Raw genomic sequence first — 24,438 nt, 5'->3', positions numbered from 1 at the left:
TGGGGGATTTATATTGAAAAGTAGTATATTTATCTCATGTTCTTCAAGCCAATAATTATCTCCTGTACAGTTAGCACCTAACTTAAGGAGCTCAGGGTAATTTGTATGATCTTAAACTGAAATGAATGAATAGGAATTTGTCTCTGGGGACTCTATTATTTTATAATTTTGCCCCTGAAAGGGCTCAGGGAACTCTATGTGGTACTGGGGCTCAGACCTAGGTCAACCATGTGCAAAACAAGGTCCTTAGCCTCTATACTACCTCTCTAGCCCTTATTTGATATTTGATTCAGCTTTCACTATAACTCATTATGTATAATTAGTTGGGGGGGGGGAGAAATCAATATTATCTCGTTGGTTTATGGTTCATAAAAAAGGGGGGAAAAAAGAGAGTGTTGATTTATTCAGTGAGTTAAATTGTTACTGATATTTCCCAAGGACCGCACAGGTTTATAATTTTGTCTGCTTTGATAGACTAGCTGCTAAAGCAGAATGCAACACCCGGGTTGTGGTTTAGTGCTAAATGCAGACCTTGAATGCAGGAGACCTGGATTTGATCTCCAGCACCACACACACACACACACACACACACACACACACACACACACACCAAAAAATATGGATAAAGCAAAATGCTATGTAAAAGACAACAGATCTATCTCTCCTTAAGGACATCTTCCCATGACTCAATCTGTATAAAATTCTATTTGATACACATACTACTGCAAGAATCAAAGTCACTGTAAGTCAAATCTCACTTTTAGTTTTTGCTAGGATCTTTGTGCATGATTGTCCTAGATGAAATAAAAAAGATGTAATAGAAGCACTTTAAAAAAAATAGAAGATATAAATTATATGAATACTTTGATAGTGCTGGTAGACTACCACTTTTGCTTTTTGCAGTAACATGAAGTTGGCCAAAAGTTTCTGTTGTGTAGTTTTTTCAAAAAAGAAAAAACTCAGAATGTGGGGAGTGGGCGAGTGAGCAGAGAGCTCACCCAGTGGTCTGGGTGCAGGCTCTGAGTGCTGGAGGCCTTGGTTCAGTCCCAATTCCCCGGTACTTCTTGGTACCTAGCGCTCTGCCTGGAGTGACCAGCAGCCAGTGGTAGGTGAGGCCCAATACAAGCGAATCAGTGGTGGAAGGAAAAATCACTTGATTTTTTTAAAGCCTTTTTCAGTCTTTTCGTTCCTGTTGTTTATATCACTTTTCTGGCTCAATTCAGAAATGCTAGTTTTTAACTGAATTACAGAAATCCTTTTTTTTTTAAGTGAATGCTTGAAACAGTGAATATGGGTTTCAATAAAATTTATCTTTCTCTGAAAACCAATAATGTTTGTGGACCCAGGTCTTCTCAGAGGACCTTAACTGAGATGTCAGCCAATTCTTTCCTGCGTGTGACAGTTGTTGGCCGTTTTGCCTTTGGAGCAGGGTGGGTGTGCAGAACACACACAACCTTGGTCAGGAGCTGCTCTGGGAAAATGGGCCTGAGGGTGCTCAGGGAACCACGTGTGTACACCAGGCCTTGCCTCCGGGCGTCCCGCATGAGCTAGCCCTAGACTTATCTCTGGCTCAGTAATTGGCTTTTTAATAGGTGAGGTGTCAACACTGGCTTCGAGTTTTCTGAAAATTTGCTTGCTTTTGGGCTGGAGCAAAAGCACAGCGGGGTAGGGCTTGCACGCCTTGCACGCGGCCGACCCGGATTTGATTCCCAGCATCTCATATGGTCCCCCAAACACCACTAGGAGTGATTCCTGAGTGCATGAGCCAGGAGTAACCCCTGTGTATCTCCGGGTGTGACCCCCCCCCAAAAAAAAAATTTGCTTCCTTTTTTAATTAAGGTTTTTTTTTTTTAATTTTTTTTTAGAGATTGGGAAGAATAGTACAGTGGGAAAGGTGCTGCCTTGCAAACAGCACCCTCGCACCCCAGATAGTCCTCCTCGCCTGCCAGGAGTAAGACCTGAGCACTGCCAGGTGTGCCCCCCACAGGAAAAAAAAAACAACATAAAAGTGAAAGGTTTTATGCACTAAGTTCTTACAGTGCTGATTGCTTGTGCCTTTGTTCAGTGTGTGTGTATAGCTTGTGTCTAGCAGAATATGGAGTTGTCTTCATATAATTGTAGATTCATATGTAGCTGCATAAAATAACAGAGAAAGAGACACATATACATCTCACAAAATGAGAGTACATGATCACAGCTGGAAGACTACAGTAAATTACAGTCAAAGCACTGAATGTTTCCATCACCAGGTGGAATTGTGCTACATGTACAGAACTGATGAATTATGTCACATCTCACCTCATATGTGCTACTAATTTATAAAAGTTTTGGAAAGCAATATAAAATTACAGTAAAAAAGAACAAGTTGTAAGCCTTTTCAACAGATTCTGTGAATTTGCAGTTGTGGTGACCCTTCTCACAAAAGATTGAAATGGTCAGGATATTACTTGAAATAGGAAAATAATATACTTGAGTGAGCTATTAACTGGTCAGGATTGCTTTCTTGTTCTTTCTCATGTTTTATTTTGAGGTAAGACTTGATGTCCACCGTCTTGGGAAATAGAAGGAATCTACCCTGAGAGATCTTTTTTAGCATTTAGTACTTAAAATGGATTAGTAAGACCACACATTCATTAAAGGTTTTCCTGAAGTGTTGTGCTCATAATGATAAAGAGACTGAGAAAATTTCCCAGTGAAATACTACTCAACAGTAGAAAGAAACAAACCGTTGCTATACACAACACCCTGAATGTATCTCTCAAGAATTATACTGAGAAGGAAAATATATATACACACAAATATAAAAGAAAAAATATATATGTGGTTACAAACTCTATTACTCCAGTTTTATAGCATTTGAAATTATAAAACTGTAGAAATGAAGAAGAAATTAGTAATTGGTATGGATTTAGAGAGATGGAAGGAAAGTAAAAAGTGGACGCAGCTATAATATGAAAACTTGAGGGATTCTTGTGGTGATGGAAACATTCAGTGCTTTGACTGTAATTTACTGTAGTCTTCCAGCTGTGATCATGTACTCTCATTTTATGAGATGTGTATGGAGAGCCTGGCAAGCTACCGAGAGTATTCAATATGCCAAACACAGTAACAAGAAGTCTCACAATGGAGACGTTACTGGGCCCGCTTGAGCAAATCGATGAACAACGGGAGGACAGACAGACAGATATGTGTCTCTATCTCTGTTATTTTATGCAGCTACATGTGAATCTACAATTATATCCAAAGAAACAGCCCAGCCAGCCCCCCCCCCCCCAAGAAAAGAAAACCAAACCGAACTTTTCTGAGGGTCACACTGTTTGGGAAGGGTCTGACTTAAATTCTGGCTGCACGCTAGCTGCAGAGTTTGTTAAAGAACCACTGCAATATAGTTCTTCAGTCAGCCAGACTCCAGAGCACTATAAAATAACGATTTATCAGGACTTGGCATACACATCACTTCTTCGTATAACATGGAAGGAAAGTTTCCCCTGCACCCCCATTGGGTTTCTGACATACCTAGGATTTAGGTTGGCATAAAAAAGATGACCGGGACAAAAGCATGTCCATTTTATTGAATTTTCTTTCCAAGAAAGAAAGCCCAAAGAGCAGGAAGCTTGTGTACCTTTAAGACAAGTAAATAATAACTTTGTGGAGGATTGGTAAGAGCAAGGAATTAGCTTAGTACAGTTGGCAAGTAATTGCATAGCACCTCTCCACCCCAGATTCTGTCTCAGGTGAAGGAAAAGCCTCCTTTTAGAAATGGGGGTGCCTTCTTTCACCTGGGAACTTGTCTCCTCCTCTCAGGGAAGGAGGAAGTGGTCATGAAGAGGCAGGATCCCAAGGGATCTCCCTATTTCTGTGACTTTTTTTTCCCCTCAGATGCATTCAACTTAAGATATGTAACATGCTAAGATGCTACATAGATGTTGCAGTTTTATGAGCTAAACCTCATCAACATGTAAAACAGTGACCTAATTGTATTCACTCAAATATTGAGACCTTCAGTATAAAAGACAACACAGTACTTTGAACTGTCCATGTGGCATCTATCCAGTTCAGGTATAAACAAAAGAACCCCTTTAATGAAAAGACTGTCTTGGGTTCTGTTTCCGGTAGAACTGTTGGTTTTCCTTAATGGCCAAGTCAGTAATCCAGCTTTCCTCTATTCCTTCTTAAAGCATATCTTAAGGAGAAAGTAACCTGCCTAACAATCTGCTGTTATTATCCCTGAGATGCTATTATGCAGCCCCAAATTTGAGATTTTGTTTGTTTTTGTGTGTTGTTTTTACATTTTGGTGGAGGTTGTAGTTTTGTTTTGTTTGCTTTTGTTTTGTTCACAGAAGCAGGGATGGAACCCACGGCCTCACTCCTGCGAGGCAAGGGCTCAGCCACCAAGATCCATAGCTGGCCAGGGTGACCTCTTGGAAGTTCACAACTCAGGGCCTGAGACAGGTTTCGTCAGTGGCACCACACTGTTCCCCAAGCAGAGCCAAGAGTAGTAGCACCCAAGCATCACCAGTGGCCCCAAATCAAAAACTAATAATAATAATTAAGTGTCCAGCTCGTTATTAGAATATTCATAAAGTATTGAATCCATCTTTATAATATGTATTCCCAGGATATTTTCACCACTCTGGAAAGAAACTAGACCTATTCACAGTCATTCTTCACTCCCACCCGTTCTTTGGCCAGACTACTCTCTACGTACTGTCTCTGGAGTAACCTATTCTGGATATTTCATAAAAACAAAGTCATAAAAGTGGGTTGTCTCCCGTCTGATGGCATCACTCAGCAAAGTTTTCATGCTGCATCCATGTTCAGGCCAGAGAAGTAACACAGTGGGGTAGGAAGCTTGCCTCGCACACAGCCAGCCCAAGTTCCTTCCCTGCACCCAGAGCCCGTCAGGAGAGATACCTGGGTGCTGAGCTGGAGTAAGCCCTAAACACCAAAACAACAGCAGCATACGAAAATCAAGATTGACCCATGTTTTAACAGGCATTAATATTTAAATAATTTTCATTGCAAACTAGCACCCCTATTTAAGTTTATTAGCTTGTGTGTCAAAAATACATATAGATAAGTTACAGTTATTCCACATTCTTGTCAACATTTTCCCTCTGATGTCTTCATTATACCCATCCTGGTTAATAGGAAGTGATATAGCTCATGTGACTTTATTTGTATTTCCTTAATTAACACCTTTGCCTGTTATTACTGGTCATTTGTATATTCTCTTTAGAGAAGCTCCCATATAAAATTATTTCCACATAGATTTCTCTTTTTTGAGTTTAAATTTGTTTATATATTTTTATAGAGTTCATGATTTATTACATTCAGTATTCCAGCACCAGTTCCAGATTTCCTAACCACCTCTCAAGCCTGCCCCTGTAGCCGGCCCTGAACCATATAGATTTCTGTACATTTATCTTTAATTTCTTTCAATGATGACTTGTAGCTTCATACCTAACTGTAGATATATACCTGTTTTTAAAAATATGTATTCTTGAGTCTTCTTTTGATGCTATTTTAAATTCTCTTAATTTCTTATTATTGGGTGAGTGATGGTAATTGGGGCCTTCCAGGTGCTCAGAGGCTGCTCCCAGTTTAATGCTCAGTGGCAGTACCCCAGTAGTACTTAGGGGGTTACGTAGTGCTTGGGACCAAACCCAGGCCTCCTACATGCACTCCGTCCTTTGAGCTGTTGCCTCAGACCTTAATTTCATTTCTTGAGTTGTTCATTGTTTATTGCTAGTTTATGGAAATAGTTGTGCGTTTATCCTGTACCCTGTAACCTTGCCGATCTCATTTAACATATAATCTTTTTATATACAATTATTAGGTTTCTTTATAATATAAGGTTATGTAATCTGCAAATAGCTTTTGTACTTTCCAGTGTGGATACCTTTTGTTTCTTTGTTTTAAACTGGTTTGTCCTGTCTAGGCCTTTCATTTGGTATTAATTAGAAGTAGTGAGAGTACACATCCTTGTCTTGTTTTGAGCTCTAGGAAAACCTCGAGTCTTTCACCTTAAATATGATGCAGCTGTAAGTTTTTGGTGGATGTTCTTTATCAAGTTAAAGAAGCTTCTGTTTCTTGTTTAGTGCTTTTAATTATTAAATTGTGTTGGTTTTTGTCAAATACTTTCTTTCATGTGCTTCTGAGATTTTAATGCAGTGTTTGCCTTTATTTGTGTATTAATTTGATTTTTGTGTATTAGATTAACTATGTTCTGGAGTAAATTCTACTTGGTCAAATTGTGTAATTTTTTTAGATACTAGAATTGTTCTGAAAATATTAAATTTTTAAAATATATTCATAAGTGGTATTGATTTGTAGTTTTGGATTATTTGTGAAGGCTGATATTAATTCTGATTTAACTGTTCTATATGGGACAAAGAAGATAGCACAGAGGGCTGGAATATCATGCATTACATGTGGGATACCTGGGTATGATCCCCATCATACTATGGTCCCCCTGAGCAGTGTCCCAAAATAAATAAATGAATAAATATTTGGTACATTTCAGTAGTGAAGTCACCTGACCCTGGCCTCTATTATTATGTAATTTTTCAAAAATTCAATATCTTTACTTTTTGGTGGGGTTATTTTTTGGGGGGGGTGTGGTAGGTGGTTGGGTCACACCTGGCAGTGCTCAGGGGCTGTTTCAGTGCTGTGCTCAGGAGTAATCCCCAGCAGTACTTGGGGAACCATGGGTTGTGCCTGGTATTTGAACTCTTGAACTATCTATCCAACTCTCAATATCTTCACTTGTTATAAATTTATTTATGTTTTCTATTTCTTCTGAGTCAGTTTATATAGTTTGCATCTTTTTAAATAAATTGTGTATTTCATCTGTGTTCTCTAATATTTTAGTATGATTTGCCCATCATTCTCTTAAAAATCATTTCTGTTTCTGTAAGGTCAGTAGTGATGTGCTCTGTTCATTCCAGTTTTAAGTAACTTGAGTCTTTTTCTCTGTTGATCGTTTTTGCTAAATGTTTGTTGGTGTTGTGGATCTCTTCCAAGAACCAGCTGGTTTACTGATTTTACCAATGGTGATTTTCACTCGTTAGTTTACTTGTGTTGTCGTCTTTATTATTCTTCACTCCTGGAGCTTTCCACTGGTGCGTACATTGATTGGTTGTCCTTTGGGGAGCTGACAATGCGAGGGGATATTGTGTAGTAGAGCTTGGAGAGTCAGAGATCGCTACTTCCTGAACTAATGCGTATGTATCAGCAGCTTTAGGATCAGGTTACAATTCAGTCTAGTTTAATCGTGTTGGGGTTTCTCATTTCTAAAAGTCTCCAGGCTATCTCCTCCAGTTAATGTTCCAAGACAGTACCCAGAGCAGCAAGGATATAGTTCGTGGGTGTCAAAGTCATTCGTGGCATTTTCTAAACCATGTTCTTTAATATTAATGTACCCCTCCTTTGAGAATTAGTGGTATAGGAAGTCATTAGTGTTGAGATAGGAGAGGATATGGTTTCCATCAGATAAAAATGTTACTCAACAAGTTCAACCCATCATTTTGCTGATGAGAAGAAAATTGAGGCCCAAAGTGGTTAGATTCTTTGCCAAGAGTCACATAATAAGTCACTTAGCATGAATATATGGTACATATCAAACACATTGAAAGTAGTGGATGGATACAATCTTCCTGATGCTAAGGTTTAGTTTTAGGAAAGTATATATTTGATTATTCAATGAAGATAAATTCATGGAGTCACATTTTCATGACTCCACACAGGTTGCATCCTAGAGAAAAATGTTACTTAAGTGAATCTCCTCTTTATAATTCTTGAATGGAATATGTATCTGCTGGTATTACAAAATTAGATGTGAGGGCCAGCGAGCTGGTACAGGAGGTTGCTGTGTAGCAGTCTCTTTGACCAACCCTAATTCGATCCCCAATAGCAGATGTAGTTCCCTTGGCACACCAGGTGTGGCCCCAAAACTGAATAATGAATTAATTAACTAAAATTTTAAAATGAAAATGGATATATAGACAGAAAGGGTGAGACCATGGAAGGTTCTTAAGACTCAAATGGTAATTTTTAGTACACGAAGATTGAGTAAAAATTTTCTTATATAAATAAGTGTCATATGATAAGTTGAAAAGTGTCTTATTGCAAGATTTTTAGTACTTTCAGTAATTTCACTATCAAGAACAACTCCTTAATGGCCAAATTTATACTCTAAGAATAATTAGAACAAATGTTTGAAATAGGTTTTTTAAAGAATTACTGATCATCAGTTACTCTAAACACACACATAGAGTAAGTTTTTTCATATATTTATTAATTCTTTTATTTTTAATTCTTTTAGTGTTTCTAAGTATCACTGGGAAAATTTCTGTATGGAAACTTATTTCTCATTTAATTTTTCAAATAACCAGAAAATTCTGAGAAGTAGCTAGTATAAATTATAAACTATTCCAAAATTACCTGGAATTGGGTGTGATGCAACACATTTAATATTAACATGATGTTAAATAGACTTTATTTTTCCCCTCAGTTATGCCTAGGCAGTTTAGGATGTTGCTGTTTGAGCATTAGACATCGCACCATCAAAAGTTAAAATGGGGGGGGTTGGTCTGGAGCGATGGCACAAAGGTAGGGCGTTTGCCTTGCACTTATGTGGCCGACCCAGGTTCAACTCCCAGCATCCCATATGGTCTCCCGAGCATTGCCAGGTGTAATTCCTGAGTGCATGAGCCAGGGGTAACCCCTGAACATCGCCGGGTGTGACCCAAAAAGAAAAAAAAATTAAAATGGGGTCTTGGTCAGATGGCAGTTTGCAGAAAATTGACACTTGCTGTCACTCGCAGCTTTGTGACTGCACTTACTTTGGCCTTCACTAGCTACACGGACCGCATAGCTCTGCAACACTCATTTGCCCTCATCGGATAATTTTTACTTCATTGAAGTGATACAAATTTAGACCCACAAGCTCTTGAAAGAACTGATTGAGAAGCCAGTTAATACGATTTATTGTTCTCTTTATCTTCTACTGTTCATGTTTCTTTAGTCTGCGTAGTCCTCGTTAGCAATTGGCACTCTTGTCCTTCTCATCCCAAAACAAGACATGCGGGAGTCACTTCCCAAGCTGCCTTTTCCCTTATGCCCTAGTGGTCAAGTCTGAAGTCCAAGCGCTCTGCCCAGAGCACCCTCAGCGCCCAGCGCACCCACTGCTGGCGTCTGGCCCTTATTCTTTGTTCGGATATTGAAGGACATCTGTCCCTCAGCTTTGGGCTCCCGCACCATTCCTGTCTGTTCTACTCCAGGCTGCTGAAATAACTTTCCTAAAATTCGAATCTGTGACATTACACCTCACATTAAAATAATAACTTTCAAGAAAAATCCATGCTCCTTTATTTTTTTCTGTGGGGGGCTGGGCCACACCGGCGGTGCTCAGGACGCCCAGGGGACCATATGTAGTGCCGGGGATTGAACCTGGGTCATCGGTGTGCAAGGTAAATAATCTTTTCCCTTCACTCTCTCCAGCCCCAAGAGCTCGTTTAACTTTCTATAGTGAAAATTATGAAACAGTACCTAGAGAACCACATAAATGTTTCCTGGGCCTACTGCTCACATAACCGAAACCATTGCTTTTGAGGGGAAAAGAAAAACCCAGCTTTACCTGCTGGTGAACTTCTTTATGGCCTTGTGTCGTTATTGCATTTCCTCCCCCACTTCATTTTGATTTAGGGGCCGTACCGGCTGTGCGCAGGGCTTCGTCCTGCCTCTGCTCTCAGGGATCATGTGTGGTAGACCTTACCGTGTGCCACGGATCAAGCCCGTGTTGGCTATGTGCAGTGCAAATGCCTTAGCCACTGTATTATCTCTCTGGTCCCTGCACCCCATTTTTAATATCAGGTTAGTTCTAAATATCATTCTAGAATAGACTAGACTGGTGTAAGTGCATCATTGCTTCTGACAGCCCCACTACTTGGCTGGTGGGATGCTGCCTGATTCTCAAATTGTTGCTAGGGAAAACACAAAAGCAGAGCACAAAAAGGCCAGGAATATAGTTCAGTGGTGGAATATAGTGTTTCTTGTATAGATCGCCCTGGATGTGATCCCCAGCACCACCACCAGCGATAAAATAAAATGAAATACATAACTCCTTCTAGACAAATATCTCAAAGTGTGTTGTGCATACTCCAAATCCAGTGCCCCTGTGACTACTCTTCACCAGGTGGAAATCAGGTTATAAACGGGTGTGCTTGATGTTGTTAGCTCCCTGAAATTAGTGGTCAGCGGTTGAGACAGGTATCTTATGGGCTGCTAGTTATCGAATTCCACATTTTCTTGCCATTTGTTGGAGAGTACAGTGGCTCTCTGCAAACGTTTGTGCATGCTGTCATATCTGCCCTGTATTTCTTTCTCCAAATGACTATGCAAGTCAGATGTAGTAAGTGCCGGTGATGCTCAAAATTGCAATCTGCACAATTTATTCTTCGTGGCTGATTTTTAGGGGTTTTTTGTGTATGTGCTTGTGTGTGCACATGTAGATGCATGTGTGTTATGTATTTCAGTGATCCCTTTGTGAGCTTATTCTAGTCTTGGTTATTGATATATCCACTTTAGAGACACAATCCCAAAAGCATCCCTTGGTTTCCAAGAAAGAATTCAAGACAGTTTTGACCTTAATTCTTTTAATTTTGAATTTCATAATGAAATATTTCTCTAAAATTATTGCTATAGTAAATGTATATCTGGAACTTTAAATTTAATAGAGAAGATTGATGAGTTTAGAATCAAACCATTTCATTTTGCGCATTTAGCTGAAAACAAGGTATAAATAAAAACAGTATGAAGAAAACAACTTGGGAAAGTTAGATTAAAATCATGTTTTAGGGGACTCACATACAGCAGGTATGGCATTTGCCTTGCACACAACCAACAGGGTTTAGTTTCTGGCATCCCATATGGCCCCCTTAGCCCCACCAGGAGTGATTCCTGAGTGCAGAGCTAGGAGAAAGCACTGAGCACCACTGGGTGCGGCTCAAAAATCATATTTTGTGTTACTACTCATAATGCAGGCATTGGTATGTATTATCATATTTAGCATATACTTCTAATTTGCCTAAGGAAATTAAAATATAGATGCTCGGGGCTGGAGAGATAGCACAGCGGGTAGGGCGTTTGCTTTGCACGTGGCCAACCCGGGTTCGATTTCCAGCATCCCATATGGTCCCCTGAGCACCGCCAGGGGTAACTCCTGAGTGCAGAGCCAGGAGTAACCCCTGTGCATCGCCGGGTGTGACCCAAAAAGAAAAAAAAACATAAAATATAGATGCTCTAGTCACAAGCTACCGAGAGTATTCGATATGCCAGACACAGTAACAACAAAGTCTCCAATGGAGACGTTACTGGGCCCGCTCGAGCAAATCGACGATCAACGGGAGGGCCTTTACCTTTACCTTTACCTTATAAGAATTTCATGTATTGATGCCTTGGAGGATGCACGTGTCTAAGTGAAAAGAACAGTAGTTTTCTTGTTAGTTCCAAATGCAGAGTCTGACTTGTGTGAAGTTTGGTCTTGAAGCAGTTGTTTCGGACCTGTGTGTACAAATAGTGGAACAGAATCTCTAAGTACTTTGTCCTCTTATTTTTACTCTAGCTTTCCTTTCTATAGCATTTCACTTGAGTAGAGAATGAGGGGAGATGTGGGAATGTGTGGGAGCAGAGAGAATAGTGTGAAGACTGTGTACCGGGGAATGATAACGGGCAGCCAAGTTAGGGTGGTGGAAGTATTGCAAGACTATTTCAGGCACACAGTTTGATTTTTCTTTTTTTAAGTAAGTTTTGCCTTTTTGTCAGGGATATTTCTAAGGGGAACTGACTTTTAAGAAAAAGCAGCAACGCTAACAAAGAGCATTATTTGGTGATGCTGCTCTGAGTCTTGCCAGGACGCCAATAATCACCAGTGCTTTTGTGCCATGATTGTGAATGCCAGCACAGTGAAGTTATACTGAATCTTACAATGCAGTTTCCAGTAACCAGGCTTTCCCCTCTTCTCCTTTGGCTGCAGATCCCAATTATCTCATGGCTAACGAACGCATGAACCTGATGAACATGGCCAAGCTGAGTATCAAGGGCTTGATTGAGTCAGCTCTGAACCTCGGGAGGACTCTGGACTCCGACTACGCGCCTCTGCAACAGTTCTTTGTGGTCATGGAGCATTGCCTGAAACATGGCTTGAAAGGTAAGCCACGACCTCCAAATGCGAGTGTGCATGCTGCGACCTCCTAGTAATCCATCCTCATGGCAGAGAACATTCCTGCGAAGCCAATGAATACGAGCCTTAAGTTAGAAATAGTAAGCCAGGCAGAATGCAGGCTGCAAGTGGGCATAGAGATATGGTTGGCTTTTTGCACTTAAAGAGAGCTTGAAAAAATCGTCAAAAGCTTGAGCTGAAAGAACAAGTAACTAGTCCAGTGCTGCAGTTCTGTTTGACAGGTAGAAACGAGAGGTAATTTGCCCAAGTTCACACAGTGAGTGGGGGCAGAGCAAATGCTAGAACTCACATCTGCTGATCTGATGACCCATAAAACGGAGGCCCAGGTCTTCTTCATCTAGCCTTCCTTTCCTCCTCACTTTCCAATCTTTGGTAGCCTGGAATGTATAGTTATTTGGGATTTTTCTTTTCCCTACAGAACTGCTTTATTTACTAATACCACATAGCTACTTTTGTACTACAGTAACAAAATGTAGACCTGGTCCTTAAATTCTTACTAAAAGGGAATGAATTTAGTCTTGGAAGGAGGGGGTTTTGTTTGTTTCTGACAGAATGTTAATTTTTGAAAGTATGAGTAATGTTAGAACTTTTTGCTAATCTAATTAGTTCCATGGATGTGCATTGATTCAATTAGAGTGTTGTGGGTTGTGTACATGTTTCTATAGGTATTGAGGGTGTGTCTGTAATGTAAAGTTATTAAAATATTGCTTTGTTTTTATTGCCTTAGCTAAGAAAACTTTCCTTGGACAAAACAAATCTTTTTGGGGGCCTCTAGAACTCGTAGAAAAACTTGTTCCAGAAGCTGCAGAGATAACAGCAAGTGTCAAAGATCTTCCAGGACTTAAGTAAGTTGAAGGTTGAATTCTATTTCTCAGGAAAAAAACATTTTTATTATCTATATCCTTGAAGAGGGAGACTAAAAGTTATAATGATTATAATAATTTATTTCTTAACAATCAATATGCAGTATGTTGTTTTGAATGGGCACAACTATAAGAGAATATAGACTACTGAGAAGTATCCCCATCAGGGAGAAGTGTTTCTTTTTTAAGATTCTAGTAAGATCAGTGAATCTCGTGAAATTAGATCTAGGGAGGGGTGAAGGGGACTTAGGAAAAAATAGTGTTTGGAATTTGGGAGTCAAGATCTAAGTGTTGTCAAATGAACCCAATGTCCTTGCCTGAGCACCTGAAAATGAGTAATAATTCCCCTTCCCAATTATACTGGCTAAATTTTAATCAGGCGATGGAAATCTCAATGACCTGTGCCTGCGTTATTACTTGGGTGCATATATGTTTCACATCAGATGTTTGAGGATTATACATAAATTCTCATAATTATGAGGGTTAGTAATCAAATGTACTGTTAATCGAATTTATGTGGTAACAAATTTGAGATCCCTGAAGTCTTGTCTTTCAGTTATGTAGTCACTTAGCAATTTAATTCTTCACGGAAGCATTTGTCTCAAATACAACCTCCAATTTCCACTAGTCTTCACAGAGTGCCTTGTATTGCAACTCTTAGCAAGATTAAGAGAACTTGCAACCCCGTGATCCCTTTCTCTGCTACTCTTAGATGTTTTAGTATTTGTGTTTTTGTAGGACACCAGTAGGAAGAGGAAGAGCATGGCTTCGTTTGGCATTAATGCAAAAGAAACTTTCAGAGTATATGAAAGCGTTGATCAATAAAAAGGAACTTCTCAGGTATGATCAACTTTGTTTCTTTCTTTGTTCTACATCATATTCTTTTAGATTATATATTTTACCATTTCTGTAAATGAAAATGTTGATGCACCACATCCTTCAACTAAAATGATACCTTTTCCCACATACCTCCCACACACATATCAAGGGATATTTTTACATTAGGTGTGTTTAGTTTGTTTAGTCTTCTAGGGTACCATCTCCAGAAAAGAGGCTTTTCACATCTTAGCATGTACCTAGAAGACAGGAAACTGACCTTAAAGTTCAAACACAGAAACTTCCAGAAGGATCTCAGATAAAAATGGTAGAAAAAAATAATAAATCTTTCAAAGGATATTATAAGGTAATCATAACCTTCTTAGACGTAAAAAAAAATACCATGTAGGAGGAGATGAATAAATTGGTCTACGTTTAGATGGACAGTTTCTGTTCTTCAAGAGACATTTTAATAATGAAAAGGAAGTGTAGCTTGTTAGAACATGTGACTTGCCTGTATAAGGTCCTGGGTGTGATCCCAGCAACGCATGACCTTTTATGGCCCCCACCTCACCCCCAAGGCCTGTCACCACCAGTTTTTTCTCAAAAGCTCCCCCAAGTGCAAGGTTACTACACTTTCACCACCACCGAAGTGCCCAACACCCAACACCACTATCCTTATGTCACCTCTTCCCCGCCACAGTCCCCTACCGCTGCTGGGTGGATCTACTTTTGTAATCCAGTGCCAAGGGTTTGTCAATGTTCAGTACTTTGTTGTTTATATCTCCTGTGTAAGTGACACCATCTGGTATTTGCCCTTCTTCCTTATTTCACTTAACATGATGCTCTCCAGTTCCATCCAAGTTGCAGCAAACTGCAATATTCTTTCCTTATATCTGAGTAATATTCTCACACACACACACACACACACACACACATACGTGTGCGCACATGCCTTAGTTTCTGTATCCATTCATCAGTTGTTGGGCTGTTTCCAAAACCTAGCTATTGTACTTAATCTGAATTGATGTGGTTTTTTTTTTGTATTTTTGATGGTACAGTCCAAGAAGTACACCCTGTGGGTCATAGGCTTGGGGTTTGTTTGTTTGTTTGTCTGTTTGTTTGTTTGTGGGCCACCCCTGTGAGGCGCAGGGGATACTCCTGGCTACTGCACTCAGGAATTCTTCCTGGCAGGCCTTGGGAGACCATCTGTGGTGCTGGTAGCAAACAACTTAGTGCTGCTTGAAAAACCCTCCCGACTGCACTGTCACTCTGGTCCCGTGGATCATATGGAAGCGCTATACTGACTTCCCTGAGAAGTCTTCCGACTGTTTCTCATAGATTTGAAGCAGATGACATTTCCACCAACGGTGAAAATGGATTTTTATTTCACCGCTTTCAGCCAATACTGATTATTCTGGTCTTTATGATATATGCCATTCTCACTGGTGCGAGGTGATATCTCGTTGTTTTGATTTGTATTTTCCTAATAACTTACATAGAATATTTTTTCATATACCTACTGGCTAAAACCAGACCTTTTTTTGGCAGACTGTCATTTTATCTACTCTCACCGTCTTTTTGTGGGAGTTACTGGCTTTTATTTACTTTTTTAAATTGAGCTTTTTGAGTGCCTTATATAGGTTTGAAATCATCCCTATATCTGATATATGTTTTGCAGATATTTTCCCCATTAAGTAGGGTGTCTTTTTTATTTTAGCCTGAGTTTCTTTCGTGACTTTTTCTCTTTAATGTAGTTGCATTTGTTTATTTCTATTTTATTATCTTTCCAAGGGAGTCAAATCATTGAAGGGGAATCTTCAAGAATTCTTCCTGTATTTTCCTCGATGTATTTTATAGATTTTAGCCAACTCTCAAGGTCTTTAATCCATGTTGAATTAACTTTTGTGGATGGTATGTTGTGCATATACAATTTCATTTTTGAATATGTGGCTATTGGGTTTTCCCGACACTATTTGTGGAAGGGGCTTTCCTCACGCCTCTTTCAGTTCTGTTGCCGTAGCTAACTGCCAGTAGCCGAGGGCTTGTCGCTAGGCTCTGAGACTTGTCCGGTGGTCTGAGAGTCTGCCTTTTTCTGTGTTGTTTGTTTTGGGCCACACCCAGCAGTGCTCTGGGCTTACTCCTGTCTCTGCTCTCAGGGCTCACTCCTGGTGATTGCCAGGGATTGAACCAAGGTCAGCTGTGAGCAAAGCAAGTGCCCACCTGCTATTCTGTCTTTCCGGCCCCTGTTGTATAATTTTATATCAGGAAGTGTGATTTTATTTAATTTTTTTTTCAAAATTGCTTTGGCTGTTTACAGAGTTTAATTACTTCATACAAATTTGAGTAGAATTTGGCAAGAACCTCATTTTTAACAACAATTTTAAAATGTGATGACACTGGTTTAGATCATTGTACTGAAGTGATTTTCTTTAAAATTGGGGGGGGGAAGGCTGTCTCTCTTACTGCTTTAGTTTACTATTTGAAAATAATTCCATTTATAATTTTGATTGGTATTTAATTAAATATGTGCAGTGTTTTTGGCTAAGTGGGCATTTTGGCTATATTTTCCCCTCTGTGTACATGGAATGTCTTTCCCTCTCATATGTCTTATTTTGTCTTTTAATCATAAGTATCTCAGTTTTCTTGTATAGGTCTTTCACCTCCTTCATTAAAATTATTTCTGTGCATTTAAATTTTTTGTATGCAGTTATAAATGTAATCGTTTTCTTAATTTATTGTTCGTTATTTGCATGTGGGTTGGAGCGATAGCACAGCAGGTAGGGCGTTTGCCTTTCATGCGGCCGACCCAGATTCAAGTCCTCCGTTCCTCTTGGAGAGCCCAGCAAGCTACTGAAAGTATCCTGCCTGCTCAGCAGAGCCTGGCAAGCTCCCCGTGGCATATTCGATATGCCAGAAGCAGTAACAACAAGTCTCACAATGGAGACGTTACTGGTGCCCGCTCAAGCTATCAATGTACAGTGGAACATCAGTGGTATAGTGCAGTCCTGTTTGCATATGAGAATTCACTGCAGCGACTGCTCTTATGTCATTGCTCAGGGGTCACTCCTAGTGGTGCTCAGGGGACCTTGCAGTTCCAGGACTTACTCCTAAGGCCTCCCACATGCAAAGCCATGCTCAGCCCATTGAGCTATTGAGCACTCTCTCTAGTCCCTCTAGTAGCTTTTTTTTTTTTTTTTTTTTGCTTTTTGGGTCACACCCAGCAATACTTTGGGGTTACTCCTAGCTCCGCATTCAGGAATCACTCCTGGTGGTGCTTGGGGGACCATATGGGATGCTGGGTACTTACTGAACCCGGGTGGCTGCGTCTTAGGCAAATGGCCTGCCTGTTAAACTATTGCTCTGGCTCCTCTAGTAACTTCTTAATGGAGTAGTATTTTATTTAAGTTTTCTGTATTTATTGTGATGATAATCATTATCATTTAAAAAAGTAAAAGGAAAAGAGAAAAATTGGGGGCCAGAGCAATAATATATCAGATAGGGCGTTTGCCTTGCACGCAACTGACCCGGGTTCAATCTCTGGCACCCCATATTGTCCCCCCCTTTCAAATTGCCAGGACTAATTCCTGAATGCAGAGCCAGGAGTAACCCCTGAGCATCACTGTGTGCGACCCAAAAATAAATTAACTAGTAAATCTGTCACTATCACTGTCCTCCCGTTGTTCATCGATTTGCTCAAGCGGGCCCAGTAATGTCTCCATTTTGAGACTTGTTGTTACTGTGTTTGAATATTGAATACGTCACGGGTAGCTTGCCAGGCTTTGCCATGCGGGCGAGATACTCTCGGTAGCTTGCCGGGCTCTCTGGGAGTGGCGGAGGAATCGAACCCAGCTTGGCCGGGCTGGCTGTGCACAAGGCAAAAATGCCCTACCACTATGCTATCGCTCCAGCCCAACTAGTAAATAATAAAATAAAAGACTGGGTTTATAGTATATGACCTTTGTTATGGTGGGATATCTTCCCTCTAGACCCATTCTGTTGAGACATTTTATCATTAAGAGATACTAGATCTTGTCAAATGCTTTCTTAGCATGTATTGGTATTATCATGATTGTTGTTTTCTTTTTTTCATGCACTGTAATACACTGATTGATTTGTACATATTGAACCATTCTTGCATCTATGGAATAATCACCATTTGGTCATTAACATCTCTGGATTGTTGAGATCTTTATCAAAGTAGACCAGTGTGTGGATTTCTCTTACAGTGAATTCTATGAACCCAATGCTCTCATGATGGAAGAAGAAGGAGCCATAATCGCTGGTCTCTTGGTGGGTTTGAATGTCATTGATGCCAATTTCTGTATGAAAGGAGAAGATTTGGACTCTCAGGTATGGGAAAGATTCTTGGCTGTTCTGATTTGTTATCTCAAAATCACTTAAGTTAGTTGGCATTACATTATACCAGACAATTCAAAGGAAGCTCTGAGAGTCATAAATAGGACATCTTTTTTTTAAAAATTTTTTAATTTTCTTCTTATTATTTTTAATTGAATCAGTATGAGATATAGTTACAAGCTTTCATGTTTGAGTTGCAGTCATACAACGATCAAACACCCATCCCTCCACCGGTGCATATTCTCCACCATCAGTGTCCCCAGTATACCCCCCCTTTTCAACCCTCCCCCTGTCTCCATGGCAGACAATTTCCCCCATACTCTCTCTCTACTTTTGGGCATTATGGTGTGCAATACAGATACTTAGAGGTTATCACGTTTTGTCCTTTATCTATTTTCAGCACACATCTCCCATCCCAAACAGTTTCTCCAACCATCATTGTCCTAGTGATCCCTTCTCTATTCCAGCTGCCTTCTCCCCCAGCTCATGAGGCAGGCTTCCAACTATGGGGCAGTATTCCTGGCCCTTGTGTCTACTGTCCTTGGGTGTCTGTCTCATACTATGTTATTTTATATTCCACACATGAGTGCAGTCATTCTATGTCTGTCCCTCTCTTTCTGACTCATTTCACTTAGCATGATACTCTCCATGTCCATCCACTTATAAGCAAATTTCATGACTTCATCTCAAATAGGACATCCTTTAATTTTAATGTGAATTAAGAAGCACAGATTTTTTTTCCTTGCAACTAGACAAGTGATATTTTATATATTTATGACTACATACAACTCTCACTTTGTGCATATAAATAAGCTTTCAAGAAAGTTCCTCTTTTTTCCTGGCTTAATTTTCATTGATAAGGAAACAGCAGCTTGGCCTAGAGAGGTGGGGCTGGCTGAGGTCTTGCAGAGTGTGCAGATAACCCGGTTTGAATCCCTGCTGTCTTTTGCACTAAATCCTACAACAAATTTTCCTCACTTTTTTTTCCCTTTCCCCACTCTATCATGTTTTTTTTTGGGGGGGGGGGGTTGTTTGGTTTTTTATTTTGTTTTGTTTTTGCTTTTTGGATCACACCCGGCTATGCAGAGGTGTTACTCCTGGTTCTGCACTCAGGAATCACTCCTTGTAGGCTCGACAGACCACCCAGGGTGTCTGGAATCAAACTTGGGCTGCCATGTGCAAGGCGAGTGGCCTATTTGCTATCTTCTAGCTCCGGCCCCTTCTTGACTTTTCGTACTCATCCAGGACTGTTGACTTAATCTTGATTCTTTTGTGGGCCAGAGTGATAGTGCAGTGAGCATCTGCTTGCCTTGCATGCAGTCTATCCAGGTTGCATCCCAGGCATCACCTAGGGCCCCCGGGATGCAAAGCTAGAAGTAAGACCTGAGAACAGCTGGGGTGCACAAAGACAAAAACAAACAAGAAGCAGACAGACAAACAAAAAATTCGTTCTTTATTTCTTTCAAACCTTGTTATGTCTTGATTATAATAAAAGTATAAAACGTTACATTGTAATCAAAATTTTTCATAATTGTCACAACTGTATGACTATTTTGCTTTTAAAAGTGACATATATGGGAAATATATCTAACTTTATATTCTGTGAATTCTCTCTGTAGGTTGGAGTCATAGATTTTTCAATGTATCTCAAGGATGGGAACAGCAGTAAAGGTAGTGAAGGGTATGTACAATTAAATATGAATTATTTTTTCTTTGTTGGCAATTAAAGTTTACGATATTACTTTAATAGACAAGCTGGAAGAACTTCTGATAACACAGCTTCAGTGGAGACATAGAGCCTAGCAGCCCAACAGTCAGATTGCTTTGGTTAAAAGGATTTTAATAGAGGCGCTGGAGAGATCGCACAGCAGGTAGGGCATTTGCCTTGCACGCGGCCGACCCGGGTTCGATTCCCAGCAATCCCAAATGGTCCCCTGAGCACTGCCAGGAGTAACTCCTGAGTGCAGAGCCAGGAGTAACCCCTGTGCATCGCTGGGTGTGACCCAAAAAACAAAAGTAAATAAATAAATAAACTTTTAAAAAATAAATAAATAAACAAACAGTGTCCTCCCATTGTTCATCAATTTGCTTGAGCGGGCCCAGTAACATCTCCATTTTGAGATTTGTTGTTACTGTGTTTGGCATATTGAATACTACATGGGTAGCTTGCCAGACTTTGCTATGCAGGCGAAATACTCTCGGTAGCTTGCGGGGCTCTCCGAGAGGGGCGGAGGAACCGAACCTGGCTCGGTCGGGCTGGCTGCGCGCAAGGCAAACACCCTACCACTGTGCTGTCGCTCCAGCCCTAAATAAAAAATAAAAGGATTTTAATAGAGGGATTTTTCTGTCATCTGCTTCAGGGATGAACAGAACAAAAATTATTGGTAGAGGAGCATGATGGTTCATCTCTTAAATACTTGAAAATGTGGTGTTTGTGAATGAAGAATTAAATTTTCAGTCTGCTTCAAGTGTGCTCTGTTAGTTATGCATCAGGAGTTTGTGTAAAACGTTACCATTAGGAGGAGCTGACTTTAGACTCTTGGACCTCTGTTCAACTTTCATGGTTCTTGTAAATCTAATTTATTTTTAGTTTTCAAAATTAAGAGTTTTTAAAATGCTCATGTTGTACGTAGAAGCATAGATTATTTCAGAAACACAAAAAGTCTTACCTTTTAATTGCAAGAAGAAAAGTTTTGTATCCTTTACATATGTCTGATAAATGCCAGATGATAAAGACATAAGTTCATGTGTAATAAAAATAAAAAGATATGGGTAGGGGGATCTTTATGTTGTTTATGTTATTTTCTTAACTTCAGTTTTCTCTTCTGTGCTCCCTAGAGATGGCCAGATTACTGCAATTCTTGACCAGAAGAACTATGTAGAAGAACTCAACAGACATCTGAAGTAAAGAATGAATACATTTGGGGGGTTGAGTTGTTTTTCTTTTTTTCTTCTTCTTTTTTTTTTTTTTTTGTTGTTGTTCTTAGTTTCACCTTTAATCTTTAAATTTTTTTCCTTTTAGGGAAATTACTGTGTGAACCTTTTCCATAGCAAACAGACACATGTACTCCTAGGCCTGAAAAACAATCCCCAAACTTGCTTTTCTTCCTTTTCTTTCTTTTGGGTTTGAGAAAATACTCCCGGCAATGCTCAGGGTTTACTCCTGGCTCTGCCCTCAGGAATTATTCCTGGTGCTGCTCAGGGGACATTATGGGATTCCGTGGATCAAACCCAGGTGGTCTGTGTGCAAGTTGAGTACCTTACCCTTTGTTCTATCTCTCCACCCACAAAGACATTTTTCTGCTGAATCAGTGCCATTAGATCTTTAAACTGGAGGCTTTCATTCAACATGATGCCTGTCAGGTTCCTACAGCTTGGTTCCCGTGTATCAGGAGAGTGAAACGTGTGAGGTCCCTTCAGGTCTTTCCTGTCCCTGTACTAGAGTTCTAGTGAACAGAAAAGAGAAAAAGGACAGGGAGAATAAATTCAGATAATATTCAGCAATATAAAGAGGATACCTGCTCTCCGACCACTGAGCTAAGGACTGTATAAATGTAATATATTTTTGCCTTTAATGAAAAGCTGCATATGATTGATATGTGATAGCTCTAGTGATTAGTTAGACGTATTCAGTAATAACTTAATATGTGACTTTGACATTTGTGACCCTCTTGATTTAGTAGATCCAAGCACCTGATTTTAGAGTAATCGTAGAGGAGCTGCGCATTGCCTTAGCACCTCTAATTAATTATATCCTTTGAGATCCATATATTTCTCATCTGTTCATGGAATTAGTAATATTAATTTATTCTTCATAACATTACCATCAACTTACTAAGTATTTGGTATTTTTTTTTTAATTTTCCAAATCTAGAACAGTTTTGAAAAAAAGCTCTCCTCTCTCCTGAAGGGAGCTAGCTAAACTGTTGCTATTCTCAAGTATGTTGATGTTCTTATCTAATTTGACTTTTGAATATGTCAGAAAAGTTAATGTATCCATTAAGTATTATTTATAGTTTAGTTGCTAAAGAATTTGAGTCCACTCCCCTGCAGACCAGATCTAGTAGTGACTATCGTGCACTAGTGAGATGTTGGTCAAGGAAGATGTAGTTATAGTTAACAACAGAAAAAACCATTATTTATTTATCTTCTTTATGCCTTACTTTCTTTATAATTAAGGATACCTAAGATGAGGGATTATTGTAAAGAGTGAAATGATGTAGTGAAATAATTTAAGAGCATGATTAGTGTCTGAGAAGCCTGTATTATAGATAGTAAGCTTATTTGCCATGCAGTGTATTTTTTTTCATTTGACAAATGCTCAGTGAGTGCAAACTCAGTGTCAATGTAGTATTTAAGACACATAAGACCCTATTAGTTTTCTTAGACCCCATAGATCTATGATGAGATGTGGATCTCAGACACTAGTGATGAACTTGATGTTTAAAAGGTAGTTACTGTTTCTGGAGCGTGTGGCCACATTTGTGGCTGCAAGACATCTCAAACTCTGCAACACTGATAAACCAGGAGTAACACACCAGATTGGATGGCATGTAATGTAGAAAGCAACCAATCTCGAACATAACAAAATATCAGTGCAGAAGACTTAACCTATAACACTATAACAGCATCTTTGTAATCTCTTATACTTAATGGTTCCGTGGTGAGATACAATAATCTTCACTAGCTTTCTTCTACAGAAACATTTTTTGGTCGTTCGTTTAGCAAATTATTTATAACAAGCAATACAAAATAAATTATTAAGGGTCTGTTATAGAGATAGGTTTAAGGAGTGGTTGGGAAAATTGGAAATAATGGTGGTCGGAAGGTGCAAGGGTGTTGGAATAGTGAATATCTGTAACAGATCATCATGAACAACTTTGTTTTTTTTGTTTTTGTTTTTGCTTTTTTTTTTTTGCTTTTGGGGTCATTCCCGGCAATGCACAGGGGTCACTCTTGCTCTTCGCTCAGGAATTACCCCTGGCGGTGCTCAGGGGACCATATGGGATGCTGGGAATTGAACCCAGGTTGGCCGCGTGCAAGGCAAACGCCCTACCCGCTGTGCTATCACTCCAGCCCATCATGAACAACTTTGTAAACCACAGTGTTTATATAAAGTGTAAGAAGAAAATAAAATTCTAAAAAATAATAAAAGGAAGATATGGTGCTGGTGATGTTGCTCAGCAGTGCAGTACATGCCTCACATGTTTGAGTCACAGGGTTCAATTCCTAACACTGCAAAAAAATCAAATAAAATGACAAGGTATGGTGTTGTTTTCCAAAAGAGCTCATCATGTTTTTCTTTCCTAATAGTGCTACTGTAAACAACCTTCAGGCTAAAGTGGATGCACTGGAAAAATCCAACACTAAGTTGACAGAGGAGGTAAGTATTTTTAGAAAATCTGATTGCCCAAGAATTGAATAATGTTATAGTCTTATAATTGAATAATGTTATAGTCTTATAAGACTATAATCTTATAGTCTAGTTCTCCTTCTCCAAGAACCCAGAAAGCTACCAAGAGTATCCTGCCCGCATGGCAGAGCCTGGCAAGCTCCCGTGGTGTATTCGATATGCCAAAAACAGTAACAATGATGTGTCTCATTCCCCTGACACTGAAGGAGCCTCCAACGCAGCACCGTTGGGTAGGTCAAGTAAGGAGAGGCTGCTAAAATCTCAGGGCCAGGATGAATGCAGATGTTACTGGTGCCCACTCGAGCAAATCGATGAATAACGGGATGACAATGATACAGTGATACATTAGTGAAAGCAGTAATTTCAGTGGGACTTTGGAAATAAAAGACCTACTCTAGAACATTCATCAATGATTCATTCAATACTTTTTGAATACTACTTACGTGCTCAAGCTAGACAGACAATTGCATCATATGCCAGGCGCTGGTTTCTGTATGCCAGATTGGAGAGCTGCCCATGGTATGGGTCTTATTTTCTTCTTGGGGCAGAGGGGAACATCAAGCACTCTAGTTGGAAGCCAGTAGTCCCTGCTTTGTGTCATGTGCTCCTTTGCATGTGACCTTTTACCGGTTCCCTCTCTGGTAAACAATGATGGTTATATTTCCCCTTTTAGTCTCATATTTGTGCTCTGAAGATCAGATAAGTTGATATATGTGAAAACTCTTTGAAAAAATCCCTAAAAT

The 24,438-nt window shown here is 39.7% G+C and overlaps 1 protein-coding gene across 3 annotated transcripts in view; it reads left to right on the top strand.

Moving 5' to 3' along the window:
• Positions 1–24,438, top strand: part of LOC130020789 (protein RUFY3) — an 83,265-nt gene that overhangs the window by 45,834 nt on the left and 12,993 nt on the right. For all 3 annotated transcript variants that reach the window (XM_056111489.1, XM_056111488.1, XM_056111490.1), the window contains 7 exons: positions 12,038–12,211; positions 12,972–13,089; positions 13,846–13,947; positions 18,153–18,276; positions 19,902–19,963; positions 21,121–21,186; positions 23,596–23,665. In XM_056111489.1, the coding sequence (XP_055967464.1) occupies positions 12,038–12,211; positions 12,972–13,089; positions 13,846–13,947; positions 18,153–18,276; positions 19,902–19,963; positions 21,121–21,186; positions 23,596–23,665 (716 nt within the window). The remainder of the gene's footprint in view (positions 1–12,037; positions 12,212–12,971; positions 13,090–13,845; positions 13,948–18,152; positions 18,277–19,901; positions 19,964–21,120; positions 21,187–23,595; positions 23,666–24,438) is intronic.

The sequence above is a fragment of the Sorex fumeus genome, unplaced genomic scaffold (assembly GCF_029834395.1).
Source record: "Sorex fumeus unplaced genomic scaffold, SorFum_2.1 ptg000013l, whole genome shotgun sequence".
Taxonomy (NCBI): Eukaryota; Metazoa; Chordata; class Mammalia; order Eulipotyphla; family Soricidae; genus Sorex; species Sorex fumeus.
This window is presented reverse-complemented; position numbering and strand designations above follow the sequence as displayed.